The 14,662-nt window shown below is 46.4% G+C and overlaps 1 protein-coding gene across 2 annotated transcripts in view; it reads right to left on the bottom strand.

Annotated features, from left to right (window-relative positions):
- The window catches only part of lnpa (limb and neural patterns a), a 99,924-nt gene that overhangs the window by 58,867 nt on the left and 26,395 nt on the right, over nt 1–14,662 (bottom strand). For both annotated transcript variants that reach the window (XM_055637926.1, XM_055637927.1), the window contains exons 3-4: nt 14,313–14,354; nt 7,531–7,718 (exon numbers count right to left, since the gene is read on the bottom strand). In XM_055637926.1, the coding sequence (XP_055493901.1) occupies nt 7,531–7,718; nt 14,313–14,354 (230 nt within the window). The remainder of the gene's footprint in view (nt 1–7,530; nt 7,719–14,312; nt 14,355–14,662) is intronic.

Genomic DNA, 14,662 nt, shown 5'->3' with positions numbered 1-14,662 from the left:
AATGAACTGACCTCCAGAGTTTTCCGTTATAATTTTATGGGCAAGATGTGTAAGAAGGAACTGCAGATGCTGGTTTAAACCGAAGATAGACAAAAAGTCAGTGGGACAGGCAGCATCTCTGGAGAGAAGGAATGGGTGACGTCCCACTGAGTTACTCCAGCTTTTTGTGATTATTTTATGGGCTATCAATTGACTGCCTGTGTCATCAGAAGATTTGAAAATGTCAAGATGAAACAGTGAGACAATAGGGTCACATTTTCAACCCTATCTCATAAACTGGAAATTTAAACAGCGAGGTGGCGAGATAATTGATTAGGTTACACAGAAAAGCTGGAGAAACTCAGCGGGTGCAGCAGCATCTATGGAGCGAAGGAAATAGGCAACGTTTCGGGCCGAAACCCTTCTTCAGACTGATCAGGGGTGGGGGTGGGTGGGGACAAGAAAGGGAAAAGGAGGAGTAGCCGGAAGGCTGGAGGGTGGGAGGAGACAGCAGGGGAGCTGAGGAAGGGGAGGAGACAGCAAGGACTAACAGAATTGGGAGAAGTCGATGTTCATGCCCCCGGGATGCAGACTCCCCAAACGGAATATGAGGTGCTGTTCCTCCAATTTCCGGTGCTGCTCGCTGTGGCCATGGAGGAGACCCAGGACAGAGAGGTCGGAGATGGAGTGGGAGGGGGAGTTGAAGTGCTGAGCCACCGGGGAGGTCAGCTTGGTTATTGCGGACCGAGCGGAGGTGTTCGGCGAAACGATCGCCCAACCTCCGCTTGGTCTCACCGATATAGATCTGCTGACATCTAGAGCAGCGGACGCAATAGATGAGGTTGGAAGAGATGCAGGTAAACCTCTGTCGCACCTGGAACGATTGCTTGGGTCCCTGAAAGGAGTTGAGGGGGGAGGTAAAGGGACAAGTGTTGCATCTGCTGCGGCCGCAAGGGAAAGTGCCCGGGGGGGGGGTGGACCGAGAGGGAAGGGGAAGAATTGACAAGGGAGTTATGGAGGGAGGGGAGCGGTCTTTGCGGAAGGCAGATATGGGGGGAGATGGGAAGATGTGGCCAGTAGTGGGGTCACGTTGGAGGTGGCGAAACTGACGGAGGATTATTTTTTGTATGTGATGGCTGGTGGGGTGAAAGGTGAGGACTAGGGGGACTCGGCCCTTGTTGCGAGTGCGGGGATGGGGAGAGAGAGCAGTGTTGCGGGGTATGGAAGAGACCCTGGTGCGAGCCTCATTTATGGTGGAGGAGGGGAACCCCCGTTCCCCTGAATAGTGAGGACATTTCAGATGTCCTGGTGTGGAACGCCTCATCCGTGGAGCAGATACGGCGTAGACGGAGGAATTGGGAGTAGGGGATGGAGTCCTTACAGGAAGCAGGGTGGGTAGAAGTGTAGTCCAGATAATTGATTATTTGGCTTTTATTTGCCAATAGTCCGCAGATTCAGGAAAACTGCTACTCAACTGGAGGTTGTAAATTTTAACTCCATTGTTCGAAAAAAAAGGGTGGGGAACCAATTAGCTTAACATATATCTATCGATCTATAACTAAAACTCTGATCGTGTGCTCTTCCGGTTTGCATTTCTTTCTCTTTGCGCAAAAACGGTACACGATTTCGCCACCTTACCATTCTCCTGTGCTCAAGTGCACCAAGTTTTGTTCCAATCGCTGGTACAGTTTCAAAGTTATTAAGGTTTGAAAATCTTAAAACCGCACATGCACAGACTGGTCTCTTCTCCCATCAGTGACCGGCACGCAGAATGATCTCCTGTCCTGTCATTCACCGGCGGCCCCCGCCTCGCCCAGCTTTGCCCAACGTTGCACGGTTACAGCCACGCAGCCAGTTGGCTGGAGGGGACGGTCATAGCCGCCGCGGGTCACAGCTGCGGGCCACGGCCGTAGGCGCCGCTGCTCCAGGGGAAAGGAGAGGCAACCTCGAGATCCTGGGGAGGTGAGGAGGGAGAATTTGGGGGGGGGAGAAAGTGGGGGAGGTGAGGGGGGAGAGTGGGGGAGAAGGGGGAATAGAGGGGGGGGGGGGGGGGTAGGGAGGGAGGAGGGGGACCTGTGGAGGTGAGGAGGGAGAGTGGGGGGGGGGGGGGGGGGGGGGAGGGATTGAGGGGGTAGGGGACAGAAAGGGGGGGAAAGTGGGGGAGGAGGGAGAGGAGTGGGGGAGATAGTGAGTGGGTAATAGAGGGAGAGGAGGGCAGTGGGGGAAGGTGAGGAGGGATAGAGGGATGGGGAGGTGGGGGGGGGGGTTGAGGGATAGAACAAGGGTAGGGGAGGGGAGAAGAGTTATGGAGGGAGGGAGGGAGTGACTGAGGGGTAGGGGAAAGGAGAGGGAGGGAGAGGTGAGAGGCACACAAGGAGGGAAAGGAGCGGCACCCTCGCGATCCCGGGGAAGTGAGGAGGGAGAGTGGGGGGGATTGAGGGGGGAGGAGGGGGTAGGGACAGAGAGGGGGGGGAAAGTCGGGGAGGAGGAGAGGAGGGAGAGGGGGGGGAGGAGGGGGGGGGGGAATAGGGAGGAGGGGCTGGTCTGGAGGGGGTAGGAGTGGGGAATAGAGGGTGAGGAGGGCAGTGAGGGAGGTGAGGAGGGAATAGGGGGAGGTGAGAAGTGGGGGATAGGGTGGGAGGAAGTTAGGGAGGGAGGGAGGGAGGGAGGGAAGGAAGGGGGTTGTGACTGAGGATAGGGGAAAGGAGAGCGAAGGAGCGACTGGCGAGGGGAGGCAGAGAGGGGAAAGAAGAGGGAGGATAAAGGGGAGGGGGAGAGGGTGCCAGGGGATGAAAGGAAATGAGCGCGCCTGCATAGTTGGGGGCTATGGGTGAGTGGTGGAATATTGCTTTGGGGAACGGGTTGTGTTGGGGGACCAGGCCTCCAGTGTGACAGGGACCCAATGGGTCCCACTTAGTCTAGTGTCATTATAAAAACATAGCAGCTTTTTATTAACAGGCAGCTGAGATAAATTCAAGGTAATAAACCAAAAATCAACATGGGTTGTAAAAGGGCAATTATTTAAAGAATGCCTCTATTAAGGTTAAGAGGGAACCCACATATGCACCATTCAGTGCTTTCCAAAAGTCATAACTACAGTTAAATGGTGGGAAATATAACTTTGAACTTCAAGCTAATAAAGCCAGTAGCTGCGGCTATTAAACCCATGGAAAATACGTCCTCTTCTCAGTGAACTAGAGAGCAGGAATAATGGTAAATTACCACTTCTTGAAGGTGATGGAAATAGTTTTCACTGGGGAGAATTCTGCTAATCTTCTAGTACATTAGCTATTCATGTAGATAAGAAGCCTAAACAGCTAAATTGCCAAACATCCATGACACTTTATGGTAAAGATCTTGATTTATTTGTGAAACACAAGATTAAAGCTGCCTTGCCAGATAGATTCTAATGAACTCCAATTAAAAACAATGCCTTTCTACAGTCTGCAGCGAAAATGTTAATTCAAAAAGATTACAAAAAGCTGTTGGAAATTATACATTAGTCCTGTTCATTACTACGTTAGAAAAAGGTTCATTGTACCAGACATATTTTAGTTACAGTGAATAATCTGCACACTAAATCGTATTGTTTGATTTTTGTTTAACTTTTTCAGAACATATGGAAAAATCTGGAAAAATCCAAAATATATTGCTCATCACCGATTGAGTACCTTCCAAAAGGTGATGCTGAGGTGCATTCCTGAATCACTCTATATCAAGGAATACCAGAAATGTTGTTCCAGCAGTATGACTGATGGCAATGAAAGAAATAAATCATATGTCTTTCCTGCAAATTAGCTTGGCATGGTTTGTATTTCTATGCACCTGCTGTCTTTACTTTTTCTAGCTGGCAGAATACATGAGTTTACAAGGTGCCAGACAAAACACAACTTTGAGTAGTTGCTGCAACATGTCCATAAATGACATCCACTGTTGTGTTTCCCAATGATGAAGAGAATAAGTATTTAAGGTGATGGGTGGGTTGCTAATAAGATTGACTAGAATGATGTCAAACATTGGAACCGAATTCAATGAGCGCACCTCATTGCACCAGTTGATTATACCTTGTAGATGATGGAATTACTTTGGGGAGCGGGGATGTGAGTCACAGAACCCTAGCCTGCTCATGTAGTGTGAATATTGGTGTGGCTGCTCTTGTTAAGTTCATCAATGATGATCGCAGGATGTTGACAACTGATGCCAAATATCAAGGAGAGGTGGTTAATATTATTATTTTGTACACTTGTATGGTAAAAGTGTTACTAGGCACTCCTGCTCAGGATTGAAACATTGTTCAGTTCTTGCTTCATTAGGCGTGGAACCAAAAATAGAGACAAATGCCGCAATCAACAGAATACTGGTCATATGACAGGAAAGGTTATTGTGGCGAAACTGAAGATAAGTGGGCCTGAAGCAGCTCATGCAGCAATGTGGCTCTAATGATTAACCTTTTGCAATCATCTTCCTTTTTTCCAGTTATAACTTCAGCTAATGGAGCAAATTCCCCAATTCCCACTACCCTTCCATGCTTCCTCCTTGGCAACTCACTCAGTAAACTCTACCTAGAAATCAAGGGTAGATACTATCCACTTGTTTTGTCCCTACTTGGACAAAGGCCATTATGACACCGGGAGCTGCCTTCCTCTAACATAACCATCGTCAAAAAAAGTTAGTTCAAACTCAATCCATAAACATTGATAACCATGTAAAGACATGAGATGAGAAGCATCAAGCAGAGGAATGTTGGAGTACAAATTCATAGCTCACTGAAGGCAGCAACAAAAGTAGATAGGGTGGTTAAGAAGGCGTATGGATGCTTCAATCCATCGATCAGTTTTATTCGTCACATTGCACATAAAGTGCAAGTGAGATGAATTTGTCAGCAGTGGTACAATGATAAAGAACACACAAACACAATAAAAATTTAACACAAACATCCACCACAGCATACATCACTGTGGTGGAAGACACAGAAATTGGCCAGTCCTCCTCCATTTTCCCCCGTGGTCGGGACCTCAACCCTCCGCAGCCGTCGTCCAGATGATAAAGGACACGGTGAAAGTCAACGCAAGTCCAGGATCGGCTCTTCCCCACCGGAGACTGCGGCTTCAGGCTGGTGTGGGCCACAGGCCGGTGGTCGAAGATTTAAAATTCGCGCCGCAATCAGAAGCACCGCAGACTGCAGGGCCGGCGATCGAAGCTCCCCTCCAGGGGTGATGGTAAGTCCACGCCGGGCCCGCGGTAGAAGTTGGCCGCGGGCCGGCATTCGGAGCTTCTTCTCCCTCCCGGGTCCCCCCACGAGGGATCCCGGGCTGCAGACGGCACACCAGCTGGAGCTCTGCAGACCGCGGCTTCAGGCTGCCGCGGGCCAGCGAAACGGAGCGCTTCCCTCCAGCGAGGGCTCGCCTGCTCCACGCCGAGTCCGCACTGCGCCCGCAGCTGAAGCCCCTGGCGCGTCTCCGGGAATGACCGCACCGATCCTTGTTGTTAGGCCACGGGGAGGCGACCTGGAAAAAGTCACCTCTCCGTGGAGGAGGCGACCAAAGCGGTTTCCCCCTCACCCCCCCACACACACAAAACACACCGAGAAACATCAAAAACATACTGTAAAACATAATAAAAAAACAAAAAAAGTAGAAAAAAACGGACACGCTGCTGACAGGGCGCTGGCTTGCCCCCACCGACCGACTCTCTGTATTGCCTTCATTGTTAGGGGCATTGAATACGAGTAAAGACGTCATGATGCAGCTCTATATGACTTTGGCTTGCAATTCTGGTCGCCCCATTATAGAAAAAAGTGGAGGTTTTGGAGAAGATGCAGAATGCTGCCTGGATTTGATGGTTTCAGCTACAGTGAGGTTTATTAGACTGGAATTGTTTTCTCTGGAACATCATAGGAGAGACTTAATAGATACTAGACCAAGTGCAGACCCGTTGGGTCTGTTTCCCCATCAGCGTTTGCGGGGGGGGGGGGGGGGGGGGGGGGGGGGGGGGGGGGGGGGGGGGAGTAGGGGCTGCGGCATCACACACTCAAATTAACCACCCCCCAAACTCACAGGTGGGGGTGGGGGGGGGGGGGGGGGGGGGGGCGGGGGGGGGGTGAGAAGAGGAGAGGGAGGGGAGAGGAGGAGGAGGAAACATGACAGATTTTGGAGGGAAAAGAGAGCAGGGAAGGGGATGAGGGAGGGGGATGGGGAGAGATGTGTGGGAGAGCAGCATGTCCCCCCCCCCCCCCATACCATCCCACTCTATCTCCCTTCTTCTCATTCCCTCATCCTTCTCCCCTCACTCCCATTCCCTGCCCCAGGACCTACCCAGGTCATAGAGCAGCGCCAGGGCCTGGAACTCGGCCTGGTTCTCGTGCTCGGCCCGGCACTGGCTGTAGATCCCAGCCGTCAGCTCGGCCACCGCCTGGGCTCCAGTGGGCTCGGCCCTGACCCCGGACATGTCCATGGGTCCAGCAGCAACTTCATTTTTGGCCCCGGGCTCGGCTTTTCGCTCCAGCTCCGGCACCACCCTCCCCGTCGGGCATCGGCAGCGTCGTCACGCGAGTACGCTGGAGTGCCCCTCCCTCCCGGAGCATCCCGTCCTGCCTCACGTCTCACTCAGGTTTTTTTCCCCCCGAAAAAACGTAGCACTATGGGGGGATTGTTTTTGCGCAAATTTAATTACAACGCAGACCGGAAGTGGTCAAGATGAGAGTTTTAGTAATAGTATAGAAGATATATATACACACACGCGCATTTATACATATACGTACACACACACACACACACACATACATGTGCACACACATATGTACATACAAAAACCAGACAATAGTAGTGCTATAATAACAATAATAATATTAATTAGTCTATTGTAGTTCAGAGCTTATTTGAGGTTGTAGTTTAATAGCATGATGGCTGCAGGGAAGAAGCTGTTCCTGAACGTTACAATTTTCAGGCTCCTGCACCTTCTTCCCGATGGCAGGAGGGAAATGAGTGTGTGGCCACTGTGATGTGGGTCTCTGATGATGCTGGCTGCCTTTTTGAGTCAGCGACTCCGATAAATCCCTTTGATGATGGAGAGATCAGAGGCGGTGATGGACTGAGCAGTGTTCACAAATTTTTATGCAGTCTTACACGGAACCATGTGATAAACTTTTTTACCAATTGTATCAGCTATAATAACACACAGAATACTGCAATCTTGTTTTAAAGGCTCAACAGTGTCAAGTTAGGAATACATTAGCCTATTGCATCTTATGTAATCATCTTAAATGTGCATTACTGGGCAACTATGATTTAAAAAAGAGCAATAATAAGAATCTAATGTTTGACTCGGGTGCAGATAATGATATTTCATTTTATTTAAAACTGGTTTGGTTTAAACAATACTTTAATGAACTCTTCAATTATCAGTTAGTCACTTATGTGTAATATGCATATTTATATTAGTGCAAAATAAAATTATCTCTTTCAATCATTCTAAGCAGCAGCAATAAAAAAAAGAGGCAGACAATCCAGAGACTTTCTTCAACTTAGTTGAACTGATAATATAATTACTTACAATAAAGGAAATAAAAATCCTGGAAGCGCCAAGGTTAGTCGTGCAGTCCATTCTTCCGGAAAACACCACATGTACACAATTATAAAAGCTATGATATAAATTGTGGATGAATAGAGTACCAGTCTTCCAATCCAGATCTTTTGAAGTCTTTGATTCTTTTCCTTGAATTCTTCTAATGTATTTATTTCCTATAAATAGAAACAGTTAAATTTAGTTTATTGTACTCGATATCAAATGTTCAATTCCGACGTCTGAATCAAAGTGCAATATGCGCAGAGGTATTAACTGACATCTTTGTTGGTGGCAAAAAGTCCTATTACATTTAAGCAGTTTCACCGCTTGCTGTCAAATATACTAAACATTACTAATAGAAGATAATTTCCTATCACTGTTAAAATATTATACATCACAACATTTGGCAATCTAGCTTCTCAAACCTATATTTACTGTTTTAATCAGATTAGAAATTACATCTATGAGCAAGGATGCAGAGAGGTGAGGGGTGGTGCACGAATGGAAAAGGACTGTGGGATACATATTAGGGATAAAAGTATAGAACATTAATCCAAGAGCAGCTTAGGTCTTCAAATGTGGAACAAGTTAAATTAAGCGCGCACAAGGGACATTATTAGAGAATCATTGATATCGAAGTACCTTGCAAAGCTGGAAGTAGTCATCGTGTGAGGGTCTGGGACATGAATGTGAACATGGATTGGGTCAACATTAAGATTTTAAAATTGATGAATAGTCCAAGCATAGATTGGCATGCACAGGCATGACTGTTAAATGAGCCTTATTGCAAACTCAGGTCCAATCTTCGAAGCTTTGAATAAACACAATTTTATACAGGATAGAAACTGTGAGGCTGGCCAGGAGACCATTGTCATAGCACAGTCCAGAGTTGAAGGCATGGGAGACTGCTTCAGCAGAACATGAACCGAGTCAATAGTAGACCAAATGATATTACATTAGAGGAAATAGTCTGCCTCCGTGGAGCAAACATGCACGTAAAATAAAGCTCTACAAAACAAAACACAAGCAATCTGACTTAGCTTTATAGATTTCCTGGTATGGGAATGGAGGCCAGGGAGCTATGTTTCTGGCAGGGATCAAAAACAATAACTTTCGTCTTCCTCCATTTAGTTTGAAGAAATAACCGCTCCCTCAACACAACAGATAAACAGGATGACAAATCTAAGACATTAGCGTGATCCAGAGTGGAAGTAGCGAGGCAGAGGTGAGATCAGTAATGTACACGTGAAACCTGAAATGTCTTTGGAGGATGCTGACACAACATTAATCCATTTTTAAGCAAAAGGTAAATCCTTGGAGGACTCAAAACAGTACCGCTGCAATGAAGTGTGAAATCATTGCTGGAATTCCTACACTACTATCTTACAAGGATCTTGCCAGGACTTGAGAATCTGAGCAATAGGGAGAAGTAAGCAGGCTAGGACTTTATTTCTTGGAGCACAGGAGGATGAGGGATGATCTTGTCGCGGCGTATAAGACCATGAGGGGAATTGATAGGATAAATGCACAGAATCTTTAACCCAGAATAGGGGAAATCAGGGGACATATATTCAATTAGTGAGGGAAAGATTTAATAGGAATCTGAGGGGCAACTTTCTCCACACTGGGTATATGGGGCGAACTGCCAGAGGAGGCAAGTACTATGAGAATATTTGAAAGACATTTGGACAAGTACATAAATAGGGAAGGTTTAGATGTATATAAACCAAATGTGGGCAGGGTCGGACTAGTATAAGGTGAGGGGGGAGGGGGGGGGGGGGGGGGGGGGGGGGGGGGGGGGGGGGGGGGGGGGGGAGGACAAAAATATATATATATATATATATATATATATATATATAAATATAAATATATATATATATTTATTAATCCTCTTAAAATATAATGTGGATATTTCTCTAAACAGTCCTTACATTCCCCTTGTTTAAGAGGGAACTGCAGATGCTGGAGAATCGAAGGTTACACAGAAAAGCTGGAGGCTGGAGTCTGAAGAAGGGTTTCGGCCCGAAACGTTGCCTATTTCCTTCGCTCCATAGATGCTGCTGCACCCGCTGAGTTTCTCCAGCTTTTCTGTGTAACCTTACATTCCCCTTACTTGGGCAAGATTTCAAGGGCAAACATTCTTGATTAGTCTACACATTACGCCCACTGGGCACAAACCTCAATTTAAACAGGCAAACGCTAGACATTCATCATTAGTTCTGGCAGAACTACATCAAGACCCTCTATTTGGTGCAGCTCCTCCCTTCTTTTGGACTAATCCAGAATGGAAAAATATTCACGTTTCTTTTCTTTACGATTAGGAATCAAGTCTTGCTTGGCTTCCCGCAAGTGTGAGAAGTGTATGGGCTTGATCATTATAACTGTGATTGCTCAGCTGGCTTTAACTGTATTCTTCCTTCCCTTTGTCTTCCAAATTCCCATCAAGGTTTAGTGTCCAAGATAGGAATTATTTTCTTTCTTCAATTTCTGATGCAGCACTTTCCTCTCACCTATGAGTAAATTAAGAATTGACCACTTCTGTACTCCCACAAACACAGTGCATTCAGAAAGTATTCAGAACCGTTCAATTTTTCCACATTTTGTAAAGTTGCCGCCTTATTCTAAAACAGATTAAATTCTTTTTTTTTTTTTATCATCAATCAACACACAATACCCCATAATAAAAAAGCGAAAACAGATGTTTAGAATTATTTGCATAAGTATTCAGATCCATTGCTATGACACTCAAAATTGAGCTTAGGTTCATCCTGCTTCCATTGATTATCCTGGAGATGTTTCTTCACCTTCATTGGAGTCCACCAGTGGTAAATTAATTTGATCGGACACAATTTGGAAAGGCACACACCTGTCTTCTTCTTCTTGCGTATGGCGTGCACAGCCTAAAGTTGGAGGACAACTTGTTCTATTTGATCTTATTTGATTGTGCATGAAGGGCTGATTGCATTCGTCGAAACAGGGCGGACTATGTGAAGGTTGCAATCTTCCACCCCGTCGAAATAAGGTCCCATGGTTGAGTGGATGTCAGAGCAAAAACCAAGCCATGAAGATGAAGGAAATGTCCGTAGACCTCCGAGACAGGATTGTGTCGAGACACAGATCTGGGGAAGGGTATAAAATAATTTCTGCAGTATTACAGGTCCAGAAAAGAGCACAGTGGCTGCCGTCATTCTTTAATGGAAGAACGTTGGAACCACCCGGACTCTTCATAGAGCTGGCCGCCCAGCCACACTGAACAATCGGGGGAGAAGGGTCTTGGTCAGGGAGGTGACCAAGAACCCGATGGTCACTCTGACAGAGCCCCACAGTTCCTCTGTGGAAACGGGAGAACCTTTCAGAAGGACAACTATATCAGCAGCACTCCACCAATCAGGCCTTTATGGCAGAGTGGCCAGACGGAAGCCACTTCTCAGTAAAAGGCACATGACAGCCCGCTTGGAGTTTGCCAAAAGGCACGTAAAGGACTCTCAGATCATGAGAAACAAGATTCTCTGGTATGATGAAACCAAGATAGAACACTTTGGCCTGAATGGCAAGCGTCACGTCTGGAGGAAACCAGGCACCGCTCATCACCTGGCCAATACCATACCCAAGGTGATGCACGGTGGTGGTAGCATCATGCTGTGGGGATGTTTTTCAGCGGCTGGAACTTGGAGACTAGTCAAGATCGAGGGAAAGATGAAAGGAGCAAAGTATAGAGAGATCCTTGATGAAAACCTGCTCCAGAGCATTCAGGACCTCACACTGGGGTGGAGGTTCACACCTGGAGACTGGTGACCCTAAGCACACAGCCAAGACAACGCAGGAGTGGCTTCATGACAAGTTTCTGAATGACCTTGAGTGGCCCAGCCAGAGCCCGGTCTTGAACCCGATCGAACAGCTCTGGAGGGACATGAAAATAGCTGTGCATCCAACCTGACAGAGCCTGAGAAAATCTGCAGAGAAACATTTGAAAATTTACCCAAATACAGGCCAAGCTTGTAGCGCCATACCCAAGAAGACTTGAGGCTGTAATTGCTGCCAAAGATGCCTCAACAAAGTACTGGGTAAAGGGTCTGAATACTTATGTAAATGTGATATTTCAGTTAATTCTTTTTATTTACGTTTTCAAAAATTTCTAAACACCTGTTTTCGCTTATTTATTATGGGGTATTGTGTGTAGATTGATAATTAAAAAAAGAATTTAATCCATTTTAGAATAAGGCTGTAACATAACAAAATGTGGAAAAGGTGAAGGGGTTGGAATACTTTCTGAATGCACTGTACATTATATCCTCTCCTATCGCCCATTGTCCTCACCGATTTCTTCGCTCCATAGATGCTGCCTCACCTGCTGAGTTTCTCCAGCATTTTTGTCTGTCCTCAGTTCTACCATCATTTCTCAATAAAGAAACACTCAATGCGAACACAGTAAAGTGACTTCAACATTCCTGCCATTGTACGGATATTGAAAATGTAATCTTGTAAAATACCTCCCATTATTGCAACATATACAATCAGCTTTTTGGCCTCACCACAGCACCAAAACGATCATATGGTCATCAATTAGATTCCCCAACCATGTTGAGCAAATACCTTTCATTGTTCTTGACTTCTCACAGACCTTTGATACAATTATCCCACACCTTTCATTTCCCCTGATGTCCAGTTGGGAGTTATAACACCTGTCCCTATACCTGCTCCCTCACTTCCTTCCAGGGACACCAGCAGCTCTACAGATGAGACAGACGTTCACTTGCACCTCTTCCAAATACACCTATTGCATTCGGTGCTCCTGATGTGGCCTCCTTATATTGTCAACACCAAACATAGACTAGGTGCCGTTTCACTGAACACTTGGACCCTCTCCAACAAGGCCTGCGAGAGCTCCTGGTTGCTTACCATTTTAACCCCCTTCCTTTAACACCCTTCCTTTAGCCTCCGTTTGCTCTGGTATTTTATTTCATTCATATGTTTAAACTGTAATGTTTTATTCTTAATGTTTTAATGTTTTATGTCTTATTTTTAATGGTTGGGAGCACAGCACCAAGGCAAATTCCTTGTATGTGTTCATACTTGGCCAATAAACTTATTCATACATTCATTCATAACGACCTCTGTCCCTGGCCATTGCCAGATCAGGGCCACACACAAACGGGAGGAACAGCATCTTATATTCTGCTTGGGTGGCCGATATACAATCAAACGGGATGAACACCAAATTCACCAATTTTAGGTTCTAACCGCCTAACCCCACCACCCAATTCGGTGCGCACACATTTCTCCGACCTTCACCCAACACTGCAATCACCCTGCCCCTTTCCGCTCTGCTGTCTGCTCATCAACCACCCACTCCCACTCACCCTACCCATGGCCTAGTTACCCATTTCTTTTATTCCGCCCTTCTCTCCCTTTCCCTGAAATGCTTTGAAGACACCCCACAAATTAAATACCGGCAATGAAGACCCTATTTTTTACCCCAAAATAAGGCACGAAAATTTACCTGCGTCTTGGAGGCCGAAGGTTAGGTTGTTAGCCAAGAAAGATAGACTTGGCTATTCCTCAGTACAGCAACATCAAGAACGATGTTACTGTACGGAGGGATAGCCAAGTATATCCCTCATTGCTGCCAGCTGATGAAGCGGCTGTAAAAGGACAGCGCCGCTGGGGTGGGGGGGTGGGGGGGGAAATAGTTTGTTTCACAGCGTGTGGGGAATCTGGCCCGGGTCAGCACAGGCAGGAGTGTTGAGAAGGAGGGGGGTCGGGGATCATGCCAGCAACTCACTCACCGCTGCCGCGGCACTCCAGGCGCGGAGCCACCGCATTGTGGCCGGTGAGGGAAGTAGCTCGGGACCAGACAGCGGAACCGGCCGCCACCTCAGCGCCTTCTGCCAGCCCGCTCACCTCTGGCAGTGCTCTCTGTCTGAACACCTCTCTCCTGCGCTCGCAGGCCTCGCTCATGTCAGTCGCTTCCCGCAAATCCTTAAATTCCGACTGCCGCCGGGAGCAGGATATGGCCTCACTTGCTGCGCTGGGCGAGACTGTATGGCATTCACTGTCCGGTTCGTGTCTTTCAATGTAAATTTGCAGAGGGCCATGCTTTGGAGGCGTGTGACAATTGTAGATCAAGTGAGAATAATAGAGAGAATAAGAATGATGCTGCCTTGTCAACAGACGCGCACAAAAGCAGTTGGTATTAGTTTTGAAATTCTCGTTATCCCTATTTTTGACCTGGCTCGGAGACCGGACAGTGTGGGGACCAGCTGAAGAGCAAAGATACTAAAGCAGAGTGGGTCAGCGGGCAATGGATAACAGGACAGCGGGCGGTGGAGCTTACTTCTGTGCGAGTAACCTCAATTGGTCCCTTGAACTAGTATTGTCATTCAATAAGATCACAACTGATTCAACTTGTCCCAGTGTGCTTCCGTTTTTCCCACCATCTCTCCACCTGCCGTCACCCTCCATCCCCCACCCATTCAGAATGTAAGAGATCTGGAACATGTGACAATGAAATACCTTTGAAAACTTTGATTGGCTTTCTAGGTTATTTCAGAGTTCACCATTTTAGTGGGTGTGGAGTCACATTTAAGCAAGACTTGGCAAATTACCTCCCCTAAAAATAATAGTAAAATGGGTTTTGGGATTTTAATGACAATTGCTATTTTTGTGGATATCATTACCATTTTTTTCATTTCAGATCATTGACCAAATATAAATTCCACTAATGCTGAATGAGATTTGAATTCCGTATTCGATGAATTAAAAAATGGTACCTTGTCAATTTTTTCCAATATTTCTATCGTGGAAGGCTTTGCCTGCGTTAAAGATAAAAATAAATGTAAAAATACAGGTACATATTCACATAATCGTGTACAAAAAAACTATTTAAGTAATATTATGTACATTATATATGATGTATTTATATTTATGCAATACATTACAGTAAAAAGGTTCACTGCTCCTTTTACATTTGATGGACCCTTTACCAAATAGTTCACGTTTGACGGAGTCATACAATGAATAAATCTACCAGTTGCTTTGCAATGGAATAGAATCAAGAATGAGCATAATGTCAACTAGGACAAATGATGACATGAGCAGCTTTGAAAAGACACTGGTATAC

This window comes from Leucoraja erinacea, chromosome 7, assembly GCF_028641065.1.
Source record: "Leucoraja erinacea ecotype New England chromosome 7, Leri_hhj_1, whole genome shotgun sequence".
In the NCBI taxonomy this organism is placed as follows: domain Eukaryota; kingdom Metazoa; phylum Chordata; class Chondrichthyes; order Rajiformes; family Rajidae; genus Leucoraja; species Leucoraja erinaceus.
This window is presented reverse-complemented; position numbering and strand designations above follow the sequence as displayed.